Raw genomic sequence first — 26,227 nt, 5'->3', positions numbered from 1 at the left:
AAGGAGATAGAATTTTTTACTCTATTCTTAGCAAAGCAAAACTTCATAATCTGATTTCCAACTATACATAATTGTCTATGTACAAACTTGTATCATTATATGATTTTATGACTTAGTCCCCAATTAGTTGAGATTCCTCACGTGACTAGCCAGAAATGGATTTTCCCATCTTCACTGGGTTATGAGTATACAGCCAATCAGACTACAGTATTTCACCTATGCTTCAGAACACTATATACACTGCCAGGTGATTTCAATCTGTAGAAGTTTTTTTTTCTTTACAAAGATTTCTCATATTTTTCTTCCATGCAAACAAAGGCAAAAGTCACAATATCAACAAGACACAAGCTTCAAAGAAAACTTTGATCTTTACTCTGCTAAGTTATTAAAGACTCATCTCAATTTGTCAGGTTATACTTCATCCATGAGCAATGTTGTTATGAAGACATTATTCTCTTTTATACACACATAGCGAATAATAATAGTACACAATGCCTCCTTTGTTTTTTGTATGTCACTAACATTTGCCTCCAAACATTACGTATTCCTGTGATCCCTAAAACTGGTCAATCTGGCTTCAGGCAATTAAGCATTGTAATGATTTATTTATTTCTAAGAAGAACATAAACATTAACTATACTGAACAATGGATGATGATCTCACTTGCTAGATTCCTAGAACTATTATTTGGAGAAGGGATAATGAAGAAAGAATAACAGGATATGTTTCTTTGAATTTCTGTAACTGCAAAGCATCAGTTCATTAATTGGATGGATTTATAACTGTAGTCTCAAGCTGGCAATAAAGACATCACTACTAAATAACATTAAAACACATGGTCTGGAATTTTTTCCACCAAACAATAAAGCTGTCTAGTGTCATTGGGGTGGTACTAAGAAGGAAGATGGTTGTCAGATGTAGGAATTCTTGTTTGCTACGTCTCTCTTCTCTGTTGAGAACAGTCGCTTTGTCTCTCCATTCTTCAGAGGTTCTCTCATCACCACAGAAACAAGATCAGCTTGGGTTTCTGGTGTTCCAGTTGCTGGATTGAAGTCAGCATGTCAACTTTTGAATGGAGTGGACTGGTTTATAAGCGGCTTCCTCTTCCACTCTGGAGAGATAAAACACTCAGTGTAAATTCCAACCCTGTCTGGGAAAGTGTGGCCAAACAAGAGGCAGACGGCCAAATTAGACATTACCATGGAAGAAAACTGATCTTCCAATTTATTTTAAACTGAAAAAGAGCTAGAGAAAGCTGCCAATGTGAGTAGAAAAGCAGGGGAGGGGAGGGGGGTGGAAGACTGCTTCATTCTTTCCACTTTGGTCGTTTTGTGTTTCAACTAGGCAAAAGATCCCCACATTTTTTCTTCCCTGCAAAGGAAAGAAGGGAGATTTGACACATAAAAGACTGACAGATTTGCACCCTGTTCATATTGATAGCTTCTCATTAAAAGACTGTATGCATCTTCTTCACCATTTCTGATTTGACAATCATCTTTTCCACATTTCTCCAGATAATGGATGGTGATATATTTACCCTTTGTCTGATATAATCTGAAAAATAGATATTTTACTCAAGTTCACCAGCTTTCTTCAAAATGATACTATTCAGATGTGTTGGAACTAGATCATCCAGAATTCCCAGCAAGGATGCTAAGGATGTAGTAGTGCTGAGACATCTGCTCAAGTTTTTTGAAATTTCAGAAACTGCCTGAATAAATCAATCAACAAGCAACTAGAAATTGTGTACTGTTTGCCATCATTTTAAGCCTTTCCACAAAGTGACTAAGAGCATCACGCAGTTTTTACTATGGTGACATATTGTCCTTTGGAATAGAAGAACATATTACTGTAGTGATATGTTGTCCTGTGAAATATGAGAATGCTATTCTGAGTTTTCATGTTTACAGCTAGTTAATCAAATGTATATGAACATGTGAACATTCTAGGGGCATATGGGTAGCCAAATTCCTATTGTCCTAATTAAATATATAGATCATCCTTCCCAGGGTTAATATCATACACAAACGGTTATTTTCCAGTACTAATCAAGTCAAGAGTGGGAGACATGATAGGTCAATATTATGTGGCCAGGTTAGAATCCATGACATTGCTTCAAGATGCCAGCATATTTCTCTCCTCCTATTTTTCTCCAGCCCCCTTTCTATCCAGCTCTGATATGCTCTGTTCTGTCAGTTTCATAATGCAAACTGGAGCTCCTTCATCTCCTATGTCCTACGTTCTTTCATTGGGAACAGCATGTTTGAAGAGCAGTAAGAATATTTTGATTCTCAACAGGGGTGCTACAACAGGCACATTGAGTACTTGCACAGTAAATTTAGTTTCAACGCTTCACACTCTACTCTACATTTTTTCCTCTACAGGGAACCTGTGAAGTGTACACATTTTAGGCAAAAGCTAGATTCCTTGGGTCAAGTAACAACAAAATCACTTCCTTAAACAAAATAGCCCACTTCAAATGCAGCCAGGTACTTTAAGCTGCATCAATAAATCATGCTGCCAAATTTGGGGTCACGAAAGGGCCTTTGCTATTTTGGGATTCAATTGCTTGCAGTTCTTGGCAGTCAAATTGCAGGCATTGATTTTGTTGGAAGAATTTATACCTGATATAAGGAGATGCTATTCTTTACATGCTCTGCCATTTATGAGACAGCTTAGTGGTCCACAGTGTATGTGTGTGTAGAAAAGAGACTGAGATGGATTATAGTACCAATCAGAGCTTCAGCAAAAAATCAGAAGAAAGTTTATTAAAAAACATAAACTTTTGTGGCTTTTAGTTTACAGGTAATATTTGATTTATGGCCACAATTGAGACCAGATTTTCTGTTGTTTACCAAGGTGGTTGTTAAATGAGTCACGTTTGATCTTACAGCCTTTCTTTGCCATGGTTTAATAAGTTTATAGATCTTTTCTTTGATGCCTGCCCAAGTGCTGACTTTGGGTGCCACCTCTGTGTATCCAGGGAAACTCTGTATTGTGAAAGGATTTTCCCTATTATTTGATCAGGTTAATTAGTTTAATTATTAGTGGAGGAAGTGGATTAGCAATCTTTGTTTGTATTGACTTTGTTTGCAACATATTTTTCTTCACACAATTTTAAAAGTCCTGGAGTTGTCTCGAATTTTAAGAACTCCTGTCCCTTACCATGTTGCCTATTCCCATGAGAGTTGGGCAGGGTCCAAGGATGCACAAGCGTTTCTGACTTTCAAGCCTGCAATAGGGATTCTTGTTAGACACCCGTGTGGATATCCCAATGCCACAGGTGGTAGAGCAGGCAGACCACTCAGTGCTCCAGTCTTCACACAAATAGGGGAAAGCTATCCCAGATATCCTTCCTGGAACAAAACCAGGAACAAAAGAAGGAAAGGGATGTGTTGAAAATTGGCACAAATGGTCATAACAACTTCCACAGACATACAGTGGCTACAACTACAGCAAGTTATAAAACGCAAGAACAAGCCAAACTTCAGGGCATCTGTTTTCAAGGACTAGATTTATTAACTGGTGCAGTTTTATGGGCAATCAAAACTGTGACTTCAACCTAGCTGAGGAGTAGTTAAGTCAGTACATTTTTGTTTCATGATTCAGTATACTTTGGTATACTGTTATGCATACTGTTGAGTTCTATATAACTTAAATTTATGAATAAAATGCACCTTACAAGTAATAACATTATATCTATAACCATTGTGTAGGACCAGCTCTTCATTTTTGGTGATCTATTCTAGACATTAAACATAACATATATACCAGTTGCCTAAGAACCATGGGGGCCTCACAGGGTCTTAAAAAGGTATAGAGCAGTGGTTCTCAACCTTTTTAATGCCGCGACCCCAACCGGTCGTAAGTCGAGGACTACTCAATCGGTCGTAAGTCGAGGACTACTCAACTGGTGCAGCACCCTTTGCAGAATGGGACTTTTGGCGGGCTCAGCAGGGCAGAGACAACCTGGACAATTCCTATTGGCTTTTGAAAGCCAACAGAATTAGACTCTATTCAAGAGAGTCTATTCTATTGGCTTTCAAAAGCCAATAGAATAAAAGGGAGTAGCACAGCTAAGGAAAAGGGGGAAAAAATGGCGGACTGCGTTGTTTGGCGACCCCCATGAAATGGTCGTTCGACCCCAAATGGGGTCCTGACCCACAGGTTGAGAATCACTGGTATAGAGAGTCAAATGAAGCCCATGCGACCCAGGTTGCCTGTCGCACACCTAAAAGATTTTCCTTTTATAAGGCATAGCATTCTTGCATTCCAGAAGCAAGGTTGGATTTTGAATGTATGTGACATTTTTAGCTCTAAAAAAAGTAAAGTCTTCTCTGAATCAAGCATTACTCCTGATGACAAATTTATGCAGTTTTTATGGCATTACACAAATGGTTTGACATTGCCTTCTTCCAGAACATTTTTTTTCAACTTCCCAGTTAAGTCTATAGGTCTAACTACCCAGATGGTTCCCCATCCATGTGCTAACTACAGTTGACCCTGCTTCACTTTCAGGATCAATCAAGATGCTGTCATGTACCATCTAATGTAGGCGGTTGACAGATGGTCCGCAGGTTGCATGCTGCCTGCCAAGCAACCTTGTGTGGCCTAGTGATTTTTCTTAATAAAAGACATACTGCAAAGCACTTGTAGTGTCTCCAAGGCTCATTACCACTACCATTGGCACCTCTCTACTGGCTGCCATAGAGCTGATTGCTATGCCAGGTATTCCTCTGAGAACCACAATGCCTTTTAATTTATTAATATAGCAGTTTTCTCTCTTCAGGTTGTACAATTATGGTCTAATACAGGTAGTCCTCACATACTGACCACAGTGTGGACCAGAACTCCATTGCTAACCAATGCAACTATTAAATGTAACTACACCAGATTTATGGCAGTAGTTTTGCTGCATCCATTAAGCAAATCACTGTAGGTCATTAAGCATGACATGGTTTGACTATGACTTGCAATTTCCTACTGGTTTTCGCACTGTCAGAACTGTCTGTGAAGTATTCAACTAGTGATCAGGTGACCATGGGACGCTGCAACTCTTGTAAATATGTGCCAGTTGCAAAGCACCCAATTTGTGCCAGTGGCAATCACACAATGTGGGTACACTATGAAAGCTGCAAATTCAAGGATCAGTTGTAAAGCTACTGTATCAGTGCCACTCTTAACTTTGAACGGTTACTAAACAAGACTGTTAGTAAGCAAGAACTACCTGTAGATGGATGTAATTCATTCACATCGTCAGACTTTCTATCCCCCAATGTCTCAGAACATTGTTCTGTTCAAAACCAATCATAGTATCTTTCTTTCTATTGACCTTGAAATGCAGAAAATATTTATAAGATGCTCTGAGTTAGTTCAACTGAAAATGAGAGAATACAAAAAAAGACATTCAAATGAGTGAGGCTGGCTTTCATGCTGAAGGAAGGACTAGAACTTACAGTCTCAGAGTTTCTAGTCCAGTATATTAACCACTAGAACCAGCTGAAAGTTTAAAAAGAGCTTGCATTTAAGCCAGACTGGCAAATAATTACATGAACCATATTAAAATGAAAAACAATTTAGTTAGTTGATGATAGCTGGGGGGGCGGGAATTGGCTCTGTCCCATCTTCAGCAACTCCTGCCGGGAAAAACTGGCATATTCAGTGGCTCTCCATTAATCTAAATGGAATTCCAGGTACATGGTTCCAACCACCAAGGTTTTACTGTGAGTCACCCAATATAAAGACACTGAAAAGGGGTGTTGGGATCTGTGGATTGTACCTGCCATGTTGTCCTGCAAGATCTGTCTGGGTTCTCTGTCACAAATCCATTCTTGACAACACTTCCCTGGGATTTCCACACGCCTTGGATAGGGACAATCTGGGGTGGGGAGACGAACATCCTCACTGCAGAGAGGACCACATATAAATCCTCCTCCTGAGCAGCGACATTGAAGCTTACAACTTGGCTGGAATACTTCTCCATCTTGATAAATCTTTCCATTCACTTCACAACTGTCTTGGTCAACTTCTTCATCTGCAGCCAACATTGGGAACCGATGAGACAAATCAAATATAAATATTTAGAACTGGGATAGCGTTCACACCTAATATTAACACTAGACTATGATTATTTCACATTCTGAAGTGGTACCTGTAGCCTTAAGTAAGGAAGACTGAAATGGAATCTGATACTACTTTTAAGTATGCAAGAGATCATACAGAAAGTTATCTGTTCTGTATTATCTATGGGTGTGACATATAATTGGTATAATTATAAATAAAGATCCAGTTTGGTCTAGTATTAAGGCACCAGGCTAGAAAGCAGGAGACTTTGAGTTCTAGGCCCACTTAAACCAGCTGGGTTACTTTGGGCCAATCACTGTTTCTCTCAGCCCAACTCATCTCACAGGGTTGTTGTGAGGAAAATAGGATGAGAACAGTATGTTGGATATTCACCACCTTCAGTTATTTGTACAAATAATAAATGTGGGACATAAATAATCAATCAATCAAACAAAATAAGCTACAGGAAGGAAGATTCTAAGTGAATGTTAGCAAAAGCTTTCCAAAGATGAATAAGTTTTATAATAGAACTCACTGCCCAGAAAAATGGTACACTCCACTTCACTGAATTTGCAGACAATTATCTATTTCCAGTAGTGTAATATGTATTCTTGCATTATGTATGTGATGGAACTCAGTGGCCTAAATGGCCCTTCCAATTCTGCAGCATATATTTATAGGTCGAACACAAGATCACTGGGAAAACACTGGCAGTTTTATCATTGCAGAAGAAGAAATCACACTGGGACCCAGGAAGAAGGGATGTGACTGAAGAGAGGAGACACCTAGGATGGGAAGCCATAGGTAAAAAGGAAAGATATCATAGGCACTGTAGACTGAGTCAGGCTTAGAGACTGACAAACAATTTAATCAGCAATTACCTTGGGTTTTGTTGTTGTTATTGTAAAACCTATGTCACTGTTACAGGGAAGGGCAATAATAATATTTGTCTTTGACTAGTAAGGACCACATGTCTGCTAGATCAAATAATTTGCCTACAAAAGCAATCTAGTGTCACCATCTACTTTTTCTCATTTTTTAATGGACAAGATATGAATCATATCTGCCTAAGACTCTGATACATCATTTTTAGTGAGGACAGAAAATATTGGGCTATTTGTCTCTTATTTGTTTTTAAGAAGCCTTCAATGTAGGATAGGATAGGATAGGATAGGATAGGAATAGAACAGAACCAAAGCCTTTCTTAGATGAAGATAGCATGAATGTCCAAGTGTTGACCATAGTTCTTCTGTTTTTCTCTCAAAGATCTGCTAAGGAAGAAAGAGATTTTCTTCTAGTTAGATTTTACCTTGTGGGGAACTGATATTTGTTTACATTTCTGCCAGCTAACTTGCACTCTCCAAGTGAGATAGGAAATTGAAGCATATTTCTTAGCTTTGCTTACATTCCTCTCAGCTACCATGGGAATATCAGAGGCAGAACAGAAAAGAAGTTTAGTGTCATAAAATCAAACCAACATTACCTGCCTACTTCCTGGACTATAATTATGACCTTGATGTATGTGATTGCAACTGTAATATTCTTTTTTTAGCAAGATCTTTATCGAATGATGGGAATGTTTGACATCAAAAACATGGCTCTAATGTGCCATTTGAATCTCTAGCAGTGAATCTCTGGTGGTGCAGTGGTTAAAATGCAATATTGTAGGCTGACTCTTTCCACTGCCAGGAGTTCTATCCTGTCCCGCTCAAGGTTGAATCAGCCTTCTGTCCTTCCAAGGTTGATAAAAAGAGGACTCAGATTATTGGGGCTAATATGCTGACTCTATAAACCTCTTAGAAAGGGCAACAAAGCACTATGAAACAGCATATTATTCTAAGTGCTATTGCTATCAAATGTTTAATATTTCTCACATTTCCTATATTTTATTTAGGTTTTATGCAATAATGATTGTGAGGACTCCAGTATATGAAATAAATAAGATAACAAAAAATAGGAAAAGCAGCAATAAATGCTGGCAGGTTGAAGAAAGTTTCCTTTCTTTCTAACTCAGTACAATTTCCAATTTTTTTCCTGTTCAGGACAAATCCAGGCCTATAGTTTAACTGAGGTAAAAAGCAAACATTAAAGGCTTATTTTCCCTCATCCTATTATCTCTCTCAGTTCTCCCTTCTTTTAGTTGCTACTGACATTTTTGAAGCAGTGAACATTCATGAATAATATCCATGTCTAATTTGACCCTGAACCTGTAAGGAAAGTTTGTAGATTTAGGAACTGAGCTTTTGAGGTCTTAGTCAAGTGAATTACCTAATCATACTGTGTTATTCTGGCATGCATTAAACTCAGATAACTCCATCTACTTTTAGGAAGCTGATGTTCTCCTCATACTTCAAAATTTCTATTAAGAATAACAAAGATTGCTCACAGTTGCAGATTCCTGCCCTTCGTGTGGGAGCATTGCTGTAGTCGCAGATAAGTTCCTGGTTTTGATCACAAACAATAAGATGGTTGCATGGCTCCCCTAGCCTCCGAGCACATATGCTGCAACAGCCGCATCCATCCAGAACCAAGCGAGACCCAGGTGGACAACGGGGAGGGAGCCATGGACAGTAGCATGGAGTTTGACAGTGCTGGAAGTTTGCCTGGGAGGAGAGAGATAACATTATAACAAAATGCCCAGTTCAATTTATATGTTAAAACTGATATTTAAGAAATCTTCCATTAGGACATCTTCCCCTATCAAATGAGTTCATTTCTTACATAGAGATGGTTCTTGATACAGGTAATCCTTGACTTAGACCAGAATTGAGCCTGGAATTACAATTATAAGTCATTGCAGTCATAACTTGAGACATCATATGAACGGATTCAAAGTTACAACCATTTTTACGATGGTCATTAAACAAACATGGTGGTTGTTAAGTGAATGGTTTTTTCCCCCAGAAAACAGAAGTAAACCCCTGGAATTGGCAAAAAAAATATATCACAAATCGCAGTCATGTGACCGTGGGATGCTGCATATGGCTATAAAGGTTAGCCAACTGCCAAGTACCTAAAATCCAGTCATGTGACCGTAAGGTATGTGCAGCTGTCATAACTCTGAAAATGGATTGTGGGTAGTGTTGGGGAGGTCCATTGTAACTTTGAATGGTTTTTAAATCCAGGACTATATGTAATACTAATTTTTTTAAAAAGATGTGTAGATATTCCAACTTTCCATAATTTCTAAGTGTTATGAAAATATGGAAGAATAAATAATCACCTTAGCAACATGGGCATCATAGAAGTTTAATAATAAAAATGGGGAGAGTTATAAATGAAAGATGGTGGACCATAACAGTCCTGAGAAAGAGTGAGGGTAGTTGATTGCTCAGGGCCCAGATACAGTGGTGGGATTCAGCTAGTTCGCACCAGTTTGGCAGAACCAGTAGTTAATTTTTTGTTGTCCAGGCCCAGAATGGACTTCCAGAAACAGCATCCACAGAGAATTGGCTGTTCACATATTTGAATCTCACCACTGCCCGGATGTCCACTAATCTACAGACAGTTCTTAAAATAGCCATTCTCAAGTTAAATTTTCAATTAATGTAGAAAAACAGATTGGAATATTATAGCAAAAGGAAAGTCTCTAAGCTTTTGTCTTTCAGATGTGCTGGGTTTCAAAATGTGAAATTGACTCAAGAAATTGATCTAATCTATCTGAAGAGCAACAGGCTGAGGTTACTCTAGCCAATGATCTAAGATTCTGATGGAACAAAACACTAATCACATTCAGTTTCCCATCAACAGAGGGAGATCCAGATTGAAGGACCCTTGTCCTCACATTTTAAAAAAACTGAACATCTGAAGAAGTCCAATACATTTGCAAAAATTGTTTCTTTAGAGCTAATCCTAACAGCAACCAAACTCCTAGTGCAGGAAAGGCTATTATTCATATTACATACACAACAAATGACAACATAGTTGTCAATTCATTAGCTGGGAGTGGCCTTCATATGCTTCAAGTTCTTCCCAAAAATGTAGGACATGGGTGTCAAACTGGCGGACCGCGGGCCGGATGCCTCACATGCAGGCCACACCCACCCAAGCTCTGCAAAGGTAAAAAACATCGTGATACATCATTATACATCTGTCACAGGTTCCGACTAATGAAGCACTTCAAAGAACTTTCAGGCATGTTTCCTAAAGTCTTTATTACAGAGCTACAATTTTGCCGGTTACCATCATGGACGTATTGATGCCAGAATCTGACTTCCTCTCGCTGGCATCAATCTTTTCTTGCTAAACCCCTCCCTTGTCTTGCAGTCACAAGTCACATTATCCAATTAGTGTGAAGGTCAAAAGTTTACTTCCTCTTTCTTTCCCGGGCTTTCCCCCCCACTCTAAGCTATGTATTAACCCAGTAATTACCAGACAGTTTTGCATATTGTCAAAGCAAGAATATACAGTATTTGCAGCATTGACATCCGCCCCCCCTTACAAGAAGGACAGATCCTGTAAAGTAAACAAAAGCATATGTTAAGGGTTATCTTTCGATTTGCTGGGATGTTTCACATGAAACCTTTCGATCAATCTGTCAGCGTTCACTTCACTAGATTTCACCCAGGTGGCTTCAGACAATGGGTATCCCTTCCATTGTACTAAGTACCGTAATTTCCCTCTAAAGATTCTGGAGTCAAGAATATGTTTCACTTCATAGTGGGTCTGCCCTGCCACTACGAGGGGTCCAGGTGCCTTCTTTGGAGGAGGTCTTAAAGTGGAGCCCCGATAAGGCTTCAACAAACTACAATGGAAAACTGGGTGAATTTTCCCTAACAGTTTAGGGAATTTTAGTTGTACTGTGACTGAGTTGATGACCTTTACTATGGGGAAAGGCCCCAAGAATTTTGGTCCCAATTTCTTGCTGGGCAATTTGAGGCGTAGATATTTAGTTGACAGATAGACCTTTTCCCCAACTTGGAATGTTCTTTGGGGAGCCCTCTTTTTATCAGCCTGCTTTTTATAGGTTTCAAAAGTCTTTTTTAAAGCAGTTTTTGTGTTTTTCCAAACTTCTTCCCACCCTCTCACCCATTGATCAAGTGTCTGTGCAGCAGAGGGCAACTGAGGATATTCAGGTATTGGGTTAAATTCTTTCCCTGTGGCTACTTTGAAAGGTGTGTAGACGGTGCTGCTGTGCACAGAATTATTGTACGCCACCTCCGCAAAAGGGAGGAGATCAGTCCAGTTCGTCTGTTGGTAAGAAACGTAGCACCTAAGATATTGCTCCACCATTTTGTTAGCGGCTTCAGCGGCCCCATTGGTGGCTGGATGACAAGCAGATGATAACCCTTGAGATGATCCAATCAATGTAAGGAAATTTCTCCAAAACTTCGCTGTGAATTGCACCCCCCTGTCTGAGATTATTCGCTTAGGGGCACCATGCAGCCGGTAGATATGTTTCAGGAACAATTTGGCCAGTCGTTGGGCAGATGGGAGTCCTTTGCAGGCGATGAAATGAGCCTGTTTTGAGAACAGGTCTATCACAGTCCAGATGACAGTATTTCCCCTACTTTCAGGTAGGTCCACTATAAAGTCCATAGCTATTTCTTCCCAGGGTTGAGAAGGGTCTGCCACAGGTTGCAGTAACCCAGGAGTTTTCCCCGGGATTCTTTTCATTGTGGCACATACAGTACAACTTTTTACATAGTTTTCCACATCCTTTTTCAGCCCTGGCCACCAGAATTGCCGGCGGGTGAGGTGTAGGGTTTTCAAATATCCAAAGTGTCCAGCCTGCTTCACATCGTGGCTGTGTTTGAGAGCATTAAGACGGAGCGCTTCTGGCAAATATAACTTCCCCCCTTTGTAAGCCAAGCCATCCCTGCATGTTAGGGACGCTTGATTATCTTTGAACCATTGGTCAGTGAGGAGCTCTCGTTTTATTTTCTTCACTCCAGGGTCATCAGGATTGGGGACCCTGCGAGGTGTAAATTGAGCAACAGTTTGTGGATTGGGAATAATTACCTCGTTAACCTGCTCTCGTTCGCTTTTGTACTGGGGTAACCGGGATAGCGCATCAGCTAGAAAGTTCTTTCCTCCTGGTATGTACTTTAGAGTGAAGTTGAAGCGGTTAAAATACTGTGCCCACCGTACTTGCTTTGGTGACAATTTGCGGGGAGTTTTCAGTGCCTCTAGGTTCTTGTGATCTGTCCATACCTCAAATGGCACCTTGCTCCCTTCTAGATAGTGTCGCCAGTTCAATAGCGCCCACCTAATTGCGAAGGCCTCTTTCTCCCAGATTGCCCATCTTCGCTCGCTCTCAGTGAATTTCTTAGAGGTGTAGGCACAGGGGTGCAGGATCCCATTTTTGTTCTTTTGAAGTAACACTGCTCCAACCGCCACATCGCTGGCATCGGCTTGAATCACAAAGGGTTCCCCTGGGCAGGGGTGCTTTAGAACCGGTTCAGCAGCAAATAGTCTCTTTAAATTCTCAAAAGCTGTTTGACAGCTCATTGTCCATGCTAGTGGTTGGCCCGGTCGTGGCTTCCCTCCTCCTTTGCCTGTTTTGAGTAGTTCTGTAAGAGGAAGGGAAATCTCGGCAAAAGAAGGGATGAATTGACGATAAAAGTTGGCAAAACCCAGAAAGCTCTGGAGCTGTTTGCGAGTCCTTGGGGGCTGCCATTCGATTATAGTTTTCACCTTGGCCGGATCCATTTCAATACCCTCATTGGAAATTCGGTAGCCAAGATAGTCTAATTGGGTTTGGTGAAATTCACATTTTGACAATTTGACATAAAGCTTGGCATTCAATAGTTTCTTTAACACTTCTCTCCCTAGCTTTATGTGATCAGTCATATTTGTGCTGTATATCAGGATATCATCAAGATACACCAAAACCCCTTTGTACAAGTGATCATGTAGAACCTCATTAATCAACTGCATAAATACAGCTGGGCCCCCCTGTAGTCCAAATGGCATGACTTTGAACTGACAGCTCCCCATAGGACAGTTGAAGGCTTTCGTGGGGGTGAGTGCTGTCCAGGTAGCTCTGGTTGGTGTTTGGGTTCATGTGGGGGAGGCTTTTTATAGAGAGAGAGCTTAACATCTAGCTTCACGACTGTCTGGTACCACTCCTGCAGCCGATCAGGTATTTCTCGATAGATGCAGGCCTGAGAGAAGTGATCGTCTAATCCCTCAATGAAGTAATGGATGAGGGACTCCTCAGGCCACCCCTCTATTCGACCTGCTATCTTGCGGAATTCTCGCACGTACTCCAGGGCAGGCCTCCCAGCTTGTTTTATTTTGTGAATTTGTCCTGCTGCTTTGAGGCCGATGGATGGGTCCTCAAATCTTTCTCTCAGACTTAAAAGAAAGTGGTGGGGATCTTCCAATTCGGGGGCTTGCTTGCTATATAAATGGTTCAGCCATTCAGATGCTTCTCCCTCTAGGTTGGACGCAATAACATCGACCATGGCCCCTGGTTCCGGGTACAGATAGGCCCAGTATTTCAAGTGAAAACGCACTTGGTTGAGAAAAAAAAATCAGCTTCTCTGGGTCCCCATCAAAGGTTGCATTGAAGGGTGGTGCGAACACAGGCTGCTGTGACCCCCACTGGGGCTGGTTCCATGGCTGCTGGGCCCTCTGCTGCTGGCCAGCAGATGCCTCAGACTGGAACTCACCCTCTCTTCAGGGTTGGGGTCTCTGGCCGGCAAAGGCAGGGTCTGACAGGCTTCCTGCTGGGCTCCCCACTGCTCTTGTGGCCACCCCAGTTGCTGTAGGCCCCAACCTGGCTGCAGATTTATGCCCAGGGGTTGCACGTTTGGGGGCTGTGGCCAACCTCCTTGCTGTGGCTGTTCTCCCCCCAGCTGCTGATGTCCTGGCTTCTGTACCACCCCAAGACATTGCAAGGCCTCTATTAGCTGTGGTAAGTTCAGAGGACATGGATCAGCCACTTGCTGGGAAACCCACTTTCCCCTTTGCTGCAGAGGATTCAGACTGGGATTCTCTCTCTCAGGGCTGGAGCCCATGGCAGGAACATTTGCAATACAAGGGCTGTAGGTTTCACTTTGTAGGAACTGATTTCTGTTTTTCATTTCTAAGTTTTGAAATCTTTCCAACGACTCACCCATAACTGTGTTATCTGTCCATTCTGCTTCTGAAGTCTTCGCTCTCAGCTGGGAAATCTGCCAAATTTCTCTCTCCCCCGGCTTGCTGGCTGTCGCTTTCCCCCCCGGGGAAACTGTTGCAGCCACGGGGCTGGTCTCAGGCAATCTTTCTTTCTCCATAATGAGATACTTTGCCAGCTCCTCTCAGGCATAGAGGCAGCTGATGGAGTTCGGGACTGCAGGTCGTTTGAGTGCAGTGTTGGATTCCGGCATGATGTCACAGGTTCCGACTAATGAAGCACTTCAAAGAACTTTCAGGCATGTTTCCTAAAGTCTTTATTACAGAGCTACAATTTTGCCGGTCACCATCATGGACGTATTGATGCCAGAATCTGACTTCCTCTCGCTGGCATCAATCTTTTCTTGCTAAACCCCTCCCTTGTCTTGCAGTCACAAGTCACATTATCCAATTAGTGTGAAGGTCAAAAGTTTACTTCCTCATTCTTTCCCGGGCTTTCCCCCCCCCACTCTAAGCTATGTATTAACCCAGTAATTACCAGACAGTTTTGCATATTGTCAAAGCAAGAATATACAGTATTTGCAGCATTGACATCATCATGTGATGTGATGAATTTACACCCGTGATCTAGGATGTCATGATGTATTGGTATAGTGTATATGCAGATCCAAGTAGTGAGGCTTTCTGCAATTGACAGATGGAAATTTTGTAAATCTTTGGTTTTTCTAAATTTTATCCAAGATTTTTTGGTATGACACCCAGTGTGCCAATAACCATTGGGACCACCACAGCTAGTTTATGCCATGTTTCAATTTTGATTTTCAGTTCTTGATATTGTGTGATCTTCTCCAATTCTTTGTCCTCTATTCTACTATCCCCTGGTATTGGGCAACTGCATAGGCTATTATTATTTCAGTATTCAAACATGGCTCCCTCTGTCACTAGATTGATTATAAATCCTGCAAGAAATCACTCAGTCTTAATCTATCATCTATCTATTTATTTTTCACCAAGAGGGAAACCTGCCATGGTTCCAATTATCCTTGCCAGGCAAGGAGGCAGATACTTAACATCAGAGAGCTCTGTTACAGTAGCTATTGCTGATGGTGGTAGTCTAAGGCTGGGAGTGGTGCTATAGCCATTGGATGGGACAGATTTTGTCACACCTGCTGGACCAGTTGGTTCATTATCTATGTTAATCATCTAGGCCACATTTGTGATACTGAATCAAGGCAGCAGCAATTTGATCCAAAGTCAACAGGGTTGAAGGAAATCAGGTCTCCAGAGCACAGGCCTGGAATAGGGGTAAACAAATCTTGCTGTCACATTTCAGGCTAGAACCAGCATAGCTATACATTTCTACTCATGCAGAAACTCAACCCTAGATTCAGAAATCAGATAACTGCAGAAATTTGTACTACTTGGATTGTTATTGTTTAGTGGCTTCCAACTCTTTATGAGTCAATGAATAATAGCCGAACACAATTATCTGTCAGTAAATCAAATCAAGTGTCTTTATTATGATCTGTGTCTATCCTTTACAGTAAAATAGATAGTTTGACATAATAATTTCTTACTGGGAAAGGGGAAAAAACAAGATCTAGCAAGGAGAAACTGCTCAAATCCCTCACATTTGGGAGGCTTGGGGGGCTGTGGTAAGAAGATGCTGCTTTTCCCCTGCAGCATGGACATTTTTGTCCAGGTAGTCCTAACTTTCAACTGTTCATTTAATGATGGTTCAAAGCTATGACAGTCTCGGAAAAAAGTGACTGACAACCTGTATTTCCACTTATGTGTATTACACCACCTCCATGGTCACGTGATTGCAATTTGGGCACTTGGCACCACCGTGCACGTATGACCAAGTCGTCGGGATTTGCAACCTTTTCTATTGATATTCAGCAAAAACCAGCCTTTAGGGAAGCTGAATTTGTTTAATGACCATAGTAATCCACTTAATGCCATTAAATTGTTGTAAAATTGTTTCCAACTTGACTTATGATTGCAGTGACCTATGATAGATATTCCAGTCCCAACTGTGGTCATAAGTTGAGGACTATCTTTGAATAGTCTCCCTGTGGAGATCAGACTGACTTGTTTGCTGGCTTTCCACATGCTTCTAACAACTGAAACCTGAGAGAACCTTCCCCTGATTTGAATTGTTGTTGCCACATTGTGTTTTCTTTCTATTCTTCTATTGTGGTAATTTTAATTTTGTGTGGGATTTATATTGTATTTTTCTATGTGAACCACTGAGAATAATTTTTTTATTACAGTGATATACAAATACGTATGTATATATGACAGACAGACAAATAACCAACCCCTACATCTCCATATGATAGATCCAGAGAGTAAATCTTAAGCCTTTTCCTTCCACCCTTTCAAGTCAACTAATGTTTGGCCATGCTATTTCCACCCTTGAGCTAACACAGCCCCTACATAAGAAAACCTTCTTTTGTGGAAGAATGTGAATTCCTTGTAAAAACAAAACAACACCTTCATTTTAAGTTGTCCAATTTGTAAAAAAAAAAAAATATTTGTGTATTTGTTTTCATATACAGATAGAAAGAAAAAAGACACAAAAAAGGAAATAAAAACAGAAAAAATAAGAAGGGACAAACTACATAACATATATAGGAAACACTTTGATTTTAAACGTAAAGTTAAATCTTGACCACACTGAGAAATTTTGATCAGGCTTCCAACAGAACATGAATTCATAATCAGAAAGAGTGTAATTCCATAAGGGCAGTGCCTTTCTTTGCAAAAGAGTAATATTTATTGATATTCTCTGTGCTTAAAAAAACATAGTTGCTCATATAATAGTAAAGTCCAATTTTTTGATATTTAATTCAGAATCACATCTCCAAATTGTATCATCCTTCCCAGACCATATTATACATATTATAATACATCATAATGGCACAATAGTATCCACTCTATCACTTTACACTTCCAATATCTGGTAGAAGTCTATTCATGATGATCTGAAAAGGAAGACTTCCTTCATACCACATCAGTGGTAAGAGCCGAGGTGGCGCAGCAGTTAGAGCGCAGTACTGCAGGCCACTTTAGCTGACTGTGTTCAGCAGGTCAGCAGTTCAAATCTCACCGGCTCAAGATTGACTCAGCCTTCCATCCTTCCGGGGTAGGTAAAATGAGGACCCAGATTGTTGGGGGCAATGTAAATATATAAATATATATATACATTGCTTACTGATGTACACCGCTTAGAGAGTGCTTGCACTTAAAAGCGGTATATAAGTCTCATAAATAAATAAATAAATAAATAAATCAGTGTTATCCCACCCAACATAAAACATTGGACCAAGGAAATATTCTGCTGAATTATACAGTCAGACATCATTTGGGAAAGATCATAGGTGGATCCAACTTTGATTATCACATATATGATCTGTGTATGGATGAACAAAGGATGAACAATTGTGTCAATCTTCCGGCTGGCGAATTCAACATTAAAGAAACTCTACAGCCTTGAGGTGTCACAAGAGATAATTTTTTATTGAATACACTTCCCAGCACTGAAGAAGTAAAATCAACTCTAAGTTACCTGTGCAAAGTTCTGGTTAGTTACCAATAGCTTTTCATATCCCCCACCCACCATGTGTTCACATTGGCCAATCACAGTCTTTCTGTTTGTTATGGGAACAGTCCACTTCTCTGCCAGACACCTGCCTTGATAGACCTTGGTTCTCACAGTCCATGGAGGGCTTCCTGAAACTCCCATTTCTTTCCCAGACCCCCCTCCCCCGTTTCTATGGCACGTTGAGCAGCTACAGAGGTTAGCAATCATCTTGACAAATTGCTTTATTTTTGCAAAATAGGAGTAGTTCTCTGTGTTAGAATTGGCTGGTGTCAAATACACCTAGGTTTCATATTTCCACCTGATCATGCAACTTCTCAGCTCATTTTTCTCTGAACTTATGCTATCTTCAATCCTTTACAGGAAAGATAGGATACAAATATCAAATACGTATGATGTCCTTAAAAGAATATCATACAAAGGAAATATTTATTCCCTAATATTTGAGATTCAGCATGTAGAATAATAGATACAAATTACAGGAAGGCAAATAACTTTGAATGTTAGAAAAAGCCCTAGCAGTAAGAAAGAGCTGTCCAACACTAGAACTAATGACCCAGAGAAGCAGAAGTCTTTCCTTCACTGGATGTGTTCAAACAAAGGCTGGATAAGTATCTGACTTGGATGCTTTAATTTAGGTTCCATTACTGGAGATTTGATGCTCCTACCAGTTTGACAATCTGCTGAGTTTGAAATGTAATCCACTTGTCTAAGTGAGCAGAAATTTATGCAAGAGGGAGGCTATCCCATTGCTCTTGCTGCCTGCTCAAAGCCACTGACACCTTCTTCTCTTCAAGGCAGTAAGTTGCAAAGCCTAAAAGACTTTGCATATCTTGAGGCTGCCCTTGAATAATATCAGAATAAGGGGACAGCATATTCTTTACAACTAAGAATGACTTAAACCTTTCCCTTTCATCATCTGGGAAGGAGATGAAAGCAACATCACAGGAATGGCAGAAGTGTAATCCAGTATGAGGAAAGCATAGTCCTGTGGGTACGGTATAATTCTAATAATTCAACAACAGCTAAGGCTACTTCGCAGTAAAACCAATCCTGTCACCCTGTCCAAAGAAGAAGGAATGCATTCATTAAAGTTCCAATGGAAATAGAGAATGAAGACATCTGTTTTGCAAAAAAACGTAATATCTCTGGGTGCCACTTGACATGCTCCTTCCTTTCTGGATGTTCTTTAAGAAGCTTGCAAGGAAACATATACTTGACATTTGATAAAGGGCCACAATTACTAGCTTAATAACTTGCTCAAGAGCATCTGTGCAACAATATTCCTCTTCCTTTTGTAATTCAGCCGCTTCCAAATCACTTATTTCCTGATTCCTGCATCTATCCAATTAACAAAAAGTCTTAGAACTGAGAATAAAACTTACCCAGTTTCATTCAACTAAGAAGTTTGAATAACTGAGTAATGGTGAATTATTTCTTATATCAAAGCTTAGCTTGTAGTAAAGGAAAGTTCTTTATTTTGTCTATGATAACATAAGTAAGATTAGGAGCCATCATTTTATCAGAAAACGAATAAAAGAGTTCAATCACTAAGAAAGAATGGCCTTCAATGAATAGCTAGTAAGAATATTCAACACACTAGTATTTTCAGTTGTTTTACTTTTGTCCAGTACTTACTGTTCTTAGATGCTGAAAGGTTGGAACAATTAATTAATTTTATTTCTCTGTCTGGTCTATTGAAAATTGTTGTATAGGTAGGTAACATTGTGTAGTTAGGTTATCTTATGGTCACAGACCTGAAGTCTGTGCGTTGCAAAGCAAAGTTTAGAGACAATCACTCTTTTACTAAGTCCAAAAGGAGCAGTCCAAAACTACTGGGATATTTACCAAATGTTTGTTTTTCCATATATGTTTTGCTTGCATGGGTGTGTGTATGAAAAAGAGATTGTGTTTTAATTGTACCATGTTGTTCCTCTTGCATATTCCTACAGGAAGCATTGGTTGAACATGACCTTTAGATATTTTAAACAATTGAGAAATCTGAAAAGGAATGCCAGCTGGTTGGCTTTCTGCCTATGTTGTAATACTAAAAACTGTTTATGAAGGATAAAACTATTTAACTGATTTCTACACAAGAGCCTCAGCCAACATGAGCCCATGTTATACAGGCATAATTAACAATTCACAGATCTGGTTGCAAAATATGTATCCATTCATTGTAAAGGAATTGCTTTGTCCTGTTAATTTTTCAAAACTGGACTTCAAAGCAACATGTTCATTCAAGGCAACATGTTCTCCAAAGTTTTGCTTATATATGATACTTAAGCTGAGCATGCACAATGAACATTATTTAAAAAAAAAATATTGCTTAAGTTAGCATTTTCCAGTTTTCTTACCTTGGAAAGGAGACAGAGGAAGAATATCAAGAGAAACTGGAGTTTCATTCTGACACTTCAACACATCCCTCCTCAAGTTGTTTGGAGGCAGCAGTATGTCTGCAGTCTTTAGAGCCTGAGAGTAAATTCCTGCAAGTGTTTATACTCTTCCCTCCTCTGATGTCATTCCTAAGCTCCAGTGTAAACACAAGTTGGTTTGGGCAAGAATCAAGGAGTTTCTCTCTCCCTCTCAATCTCTCCCTTCCACCAACTTTCCAATTAATACTTCCACACATTTCAAGGTGAGAACATGCAGCTCATCAAGAAAGCGAACAATGGAGAGAGTTTATTGTATGATGACTGCAGATCTTTATTGAGTAAAAGCAATAAATAATAATATCAAATAAATAAAATAGGTATTCTAAGAAGAATTTTTTTCTGCTCACAGGATGTTCTATATACTACAGAATGTATCAGTTGTATCAGTGTCATGCTGTAGAAAGGGTGGATATTCATGGGTGGTCTCCATGACTGGAGATGAAAAGGATAGAAGATGAATGGACAGACAAACAGCGATAACAGTTTCTGGATCATCACCATGTGTGCTACTGGAAACATTGCTTGTGTTTCTTGGTCAAGCCTTCCTCTTCCTTTACATTTGTAAACTGTGACTGCTTACTACTCTCAACCCAACTTTACGAGCTCCTACCCTTTACACATCATCTAAATGCAGGAAGCCCCATCTTTCCAATATCCTATGGATATCATAAGTCTAAAGCTGAAAAACCCAAGATGCTTAATGCTAGCTATTTAACTGTAGTTCCGGCTATACCTGTAAAGGCTTACCTTTGTAGGCCTTCTCTAAAATGAATAGAAAGTGGGAGTGGAGGGGTAGGAGAAGCAGTATGGATTGCCCTCTTCCCATTCCTTACATTCACTCTACCAGTAAAGGCTCAGCATTGTAATATTACTTACCTGTAAGGGCTTGTCAGAGAGCCAATTTTATGTAGTGATTATGACACCAGACTATAAACCAGCAAACCAGAACTTTTAGTCTTGTCTTAGGTACAAAGCCAGTTAGGTGACTATGGGCCAATCACTCTCTCTCTCAGCCCCTAAGAAAGAGGCAAACCACACTGAAATCTTGCTAAGAAAACTGCAGATACTTATCCAGGCAGTCAACAGAAATCAACATTTACTTGAAGGCATACAAACATACCAAAAAGGCCTTGCCATGTTAAAATAGGAGAAGGAAGGCCATATTTCTACCCTTAGTCCCAACAGCACTCCTTTGACATCTATGCATTCAATGTGGTTGTTTGCAAATAATGTTTGAGCTGCTATTTGTAAAGACAGGTTTTATATGACCTGCATTTCTAGCTGGAGTGAAATTCCAATCTTGCAAAATCCCTACAGGTGAACAGTTGCTTGCCAACAACTATACATAGATGCCATTAATAACATGAGAATAGGACCAAAAGTGTCACCCTTTTCCTGCTTAACACATTATATCTTACACTTCCCTCTGTAGTCTGGGTGTTCTCTAGATACCCAGACATCCACTCCAAGAATTCTTAGCCACGGTCATGTTGTTCAGGAAATCCTTCAAATTAAAATCCAAATTTCTGAAATATGTTAATTTCTGTTTAGGAAAGTCTGTTATAACAGGCTATGCTGAAAAAAAGCCATATCTTTTTGATGTATCAGGCAATGATGAGAAATCATTCTCCTGCTTACCTAATACATAGAGAAAAGCTGCTTTTCTCCAAATGATCTCCAATCCTGCCTATTGGGGAGGAAAAAAATTCTTTTGGAGACATGCTTCAGGTTATATTAGAGAAATGTATTGTTGGATGCTTATTTGAGAGAAACAGAAATGTCTGTGCTTGCAAGATACAAAGAGAAAAGCACATGGATCATTCCTTGCCTTTTCTCCACATACAAATTACATATGAACAACACTTTTGTAGGGTGGTATTAAAAAACAGACAAAAAATACTCTGTCATGATGCCTCAGCTGTAGCAACTCAGTAAAAGTTAGTTCTTCTTGCTACAGTCATCACATGGTCAACATACTGTACATAGGTAACCTGGTCTTCCTACTGGTTTGCAGTCTTCCTTGCTTAATGTATCTTGTTTCACAATGCATGTTGGAAAATACATTACAATTCAGTGATCCCTGCTGATGTGAATAGACTAAATCAGACTTCTTTAGTCTTGTACCTTACAGATGTGTTAAACTCCTTCTGCTTAAATCCCTTACTAACACATTTGAAGAGCATCTGATTGGGAAAGACTGTGATAAATGTATAGGGTTAGTTACAATGATAACCAATAATAAAAAATAAATCCCCCAAATTGGTCAACAGTTTGCAAGCTTCCAGACTCTCTAGAATTTTCCATCGGGCTTGAAGATAAACAAAGCAAAAGAAAGTCAGTGAAGGAGGAGGACCTGGCCTGTATTGGGCCCTTAGCATCTGTATTTAATTGCAGTTATACATTGGAATGTGGTTACAGACATTCAAGTAAAGGCTTTGGTGATTTCCAGCTGCACCAATGTTTCGTTACTCCATCAGCCTTAGATACAATTCCATATGCAATCAAAAACTGGAGTAAAATCAAACAGACAAACTATGTGTACTATTAAAGATATCATTTTGCTAGACATGCAGAATGTTTTTTTTAACAAATAATAACACTGGTATGTGTGTGTGTGTGTGTATCTGTGTGTGTCTGTGTGTGTCTATGTGAAAGAGAGAGAGGGGGAGGGAGGGAGGATGTGGAGGACAAAAAAAACACTCCGGAAAGAAATTGTTCCATTGAAGCTGGTATGTTTTGATTTGCATCTTTATTTCTGGGCAAAGCTTTGTCTGCTGTGATTCTAAAAATTACCAGATTCAACTCCTAACTGAAGCTGTTGGAATTTTTAAGAAGTCTTCAAATTAAATGCAAGAATTTTCTCACCTCATTTGTACATCTGGCCCTTATGTTTCCCTTGTTCACCTGCATTTTTATTCTCCTCAGTCTAACATTCAGAAGCTTTTCAATTCTTTGCAAAGAATTCAGACCATGGCATTTTTGATATTTTTCTCATACATACCCATATACAACTCATACTAACCCAGTGCTCCACTACAACCCAACCCAACCTCCCACAAGAGGAGCTGCATAAAAGTATAATTCAGACCAGCAAAACATACTGCAGCAACATAGAATGCCAGAAAGAGGAACTAGACCACTTTGCACAATGTCTTCCAACACAGTGAATATTCACGGAACTTTGTCAAAAAATGCATGATACACAGCCTGCTACAATACAACCAATATAACCTATGACAAGGATAACACTCTCATACACCAAAAATATCTCAGAAAAAACCAACAGATTACAACCACATGATATTACTATCGCATACAAACCAATTAAAGTTCTCCAAAATATTTTAAACGAAAAGATCCAATTACCTCAGAAGAAAAAATACAGTGCAAGGACTTTAACAGCCACTATATAGGGCAGACAATCGGAAGACTAGCAAAGTGCATCCCCACAAACACAAACTGGCAGTCAGAAAAGATGACAAAAGACTCCTCACTTTCACAGCACATAGACAGGTTCAGCCATAGTTCAACTATGGGAAATATTTTTTTCAATGTTAAATGTTTTTTTAACTCATAATCTTCTAGGTTGATTACTCTCTCCTATTTGAAAATTAACCCAAGTCATTTCAGCCTATGGTAGAAGCATAGAACTCTTACGAATACGTTGAACCTAGTAATTTCAAAGCATTATGCTTTCCAAGTCTAAATCTTCTATGTTAAATATAATAGAAGGCATATTTATACAGAATAGCTTTAATAAAGATGATAGCTAAAACATTTATATCTGAACAAGTTGTAACTCAGTGCGGTGGCAGAAGCAATGACTTTCTTCAATATAGAGAACATTACTGTAATTTAATTTAATATAATATAATTAATTCCACTCATTCAAAACAGGATGCAGTAAAACCAGATTGCTTATTGGAAAGCTAAAGCTTCATTATGCTGGACACATAATGTGGAAGCAAGAGACTTTGGAGAAGACCTGATGGTTGGAAAAACTTAACGTACTGAAAAAAATGGCCAGCAGAACAAAGGATACTTGTAGCTGCCACTGACATCACAAGCACAAGTTTACAAGAACTCAAAGAAGAAGTCATTGACAGACAATCCTGGCAAACTGATGTCCATCAGGTCACAAAGAATTGGAAACAGCTGAATGACTGGTCAATAAAAATCTCACTCAATCTTCAAGGGACGATTGGGAAGTAGAAAAGAAAATTTTGTGACTTACTCTTCCCTTGAAGATTGAGTGAGATTTTTATTGTTTTTATTCACAACAATCCTGTGAGACAGAGTAAGTAGAAAGATGCTAGCTGACACAAGCCAACCAACTTTTAATAGCCTAGTTGTATTGTTTGTTACTAGCAATGTGTGAAAAGCTGGCATTGTACAGAATCCCTAGGAAACATAGAATGTGTAACATTTTTAGGTAAATTATGAAATGTCCGTGTTATTTTAATATTTTCCCTAGATATCGTATATAATACTTAGGCATTTTGCAGAATGACAAGAACTATTTAGGCAAAATATGAAAAGAGAGTCATGAAAAGGGTTAAGGGTTAACCTTAACCATTTACTGAAAAGAAGTATATGAAAATGAAAGAAGATATGCAAAATAAAATACAGAATTTTCTTACTTAAAACAAAAAGATAAAAAGAGCAGTATTGACTTACTTGTTGCAACAAGAAAGGCCAGAATGGCATTTTAGTTTGAACATTTTATACTTTGCTGGTTTGTCTTTTGGCATTGCATAAAATGCTTAGGAAATGTGTGAAATATTAAAGCATTTCATACTTTGATGTCCCATTTTTGGCATTCTATAGATTCCTTAGGCATTCTATAAAATGCCTAATTTTCACATATTGACGGTAACATTTATATACATATGGCTAAAAAAAAACAGGAGGGATATTTCTTTTCTTTATTTTAGCAATAAATAGAAGCCATGCAGAAACTGCTGCTTCAGAAAGTACCTTTCTGCCTAATTAATAGAGGTAGTCCTCGACTTACGACCACAATTGAGCCCCAAATTTCTGTTAAATGAGACATTTGTTAAGTGAGTTTGCACCATTTTATGACCTTTCTTGCTGCAGTTGTTAACTGAATTACTGTAGTTGATAAGTTAGTAACACGGTTGTTAAGTGAATCTGGCCCCACCATTGACTTTGCTTGTCAGAAGGTCACAAAAGGTAATCACTTGACCTTGGGACACAGCAACTGTCATAAATATGAACCAGTTGCCAAACACCTAAATTTTGATAACATGATCATGGGGCTGCTACAAAGGACGTAACTGTGAAAAACGGTCATAAGTCACATTTTTCAATGCTGTAATTTTGATGGTAACTAAAGTTTCTGCTGTAAGTTGAGGACTATTTGTATTGCAATCCTATAATGCCTACTCAGATGTAAATCTCATTGTTTCAATGAAGTTTAATTCCAAAAAGGTGTGCTGACAGAAGACATACAAGTCTAAAGCATTTTCATACTACCATGTTATCAGCTATCTTTCAGTTGAAAGAAAACTGTATCAGCATGACACTAACTGCTGAACTCTATCACACTCCATTTCACAACACTGCAGTCAACTGATTCCCTCCCAGGTGAAAAAGTTTAAGGCTACTCTTGGATAGTGCTGGAAGGAAGGGGGCATTTTTTAATGCTGAAACAACTAAGACAACGTAGCCTTGTATCAGAGAAAGGAAACATTGTGGGGACATGACAGAAAACAGAGGCTGCTAGGGCATGTTTGTGCAAATAGGGATATGATTACACAGAGAGAATGATAAAAACGGGGGAGTCTTAGATGGTGCAGTCTTCAAATGAGAGATTTATGTTTCTCTCTGAAGCTCTACACACTGTATAAGACTTTCTACTGGTTCCATTTATGCATAATTTTACCTAACATAGGTTTTATAAAAGTCCCATAAGTCTCCAGTGTTCTAGCAATCAAATCCCAGCAACTCTGCTTCAAGAATATGCAGAAGTGGGTGGTGTAACAATAAGAAACTATTATGTACTTTAGGCATTGCTCATCAGAAATCAATGCAAAGCCTG

The 26,227-nt window shown here is 39.3% G+C and overlaps 1 protein-coding gene across 1 annotated transcript; it reads right to left on the bottom strand.

The window, feature by feature from the left end:
* CCN5 (cellular communication network factor 5) lies at window positions 1-20,223 on the bottom strand. The gene is made up of 5 exons (XM_039351293.1): window positions 20,089-20,223; window positions 8,450-8,666; window positions 5,780-6,034; window positions 3,166-3,356; window positions 1-1,111 (listed from the first exon to the last, which is right to left on the bottom strand). Exons 1-5 carry the CDS (start codon window positions 20,134-20,136, stop codon window positions 1,088-1,090), a joined length of 735 nt encoding a protein of 244 aa, XP_039207227.1. The 5' UTR covers window positions 20,137-20,223; the 3' UTR covers window positions 1-1,087.
* Between the last annotated feature and the right edge of the window lie 6,004 nt (window positions 20,224-26,227).

This window comes from Crotalus tigris, unplaced genomic scaffold (assembly GCF_016545835.1).
Source record: "Crotalus tigris isolate CLP2741 ecotype Arizona unplaced genomic scaffold, ASM1654583v1 scf7180000018371.15429387391:27106975, whole genome shotgun sequence".
NCBI lineage: Eukaryota > Metazoa > Chordata > Lepidosauria > Squamata > Viperidae > Crotalus > Crotalus tigris.
The sequence above is the reverse complement of the archived record's forward strand: the minus strand, read 5'-3'. Positions and strand labels throughout refer to the sequence as shown.

Bases quoted from the DNA above. Each gene is read 5' to 3' on its own strand.
- CCN5 (XM_039351293.1), bottom strand. From the start codon at position 20,136: ATGAAACTCCAGTTTCTCTTGATATTCTTCCTCTGTCTCCTTTCCAAG. The intron at 3,357-5,779 runs GTACAATCCACA...GTTTTGTTCCAG, and splicing joins CTTGCAGGACAACATGGCAG to GAAGGATATCTGGGATAGCT. The intron at 1,112-3,165 runs GTAAGGGACAGG...TTATCTCTCCAG, and splicing joins TCATGGGAATAGGCAACATG to AGTGGAAGAGGAAGCCGCTT.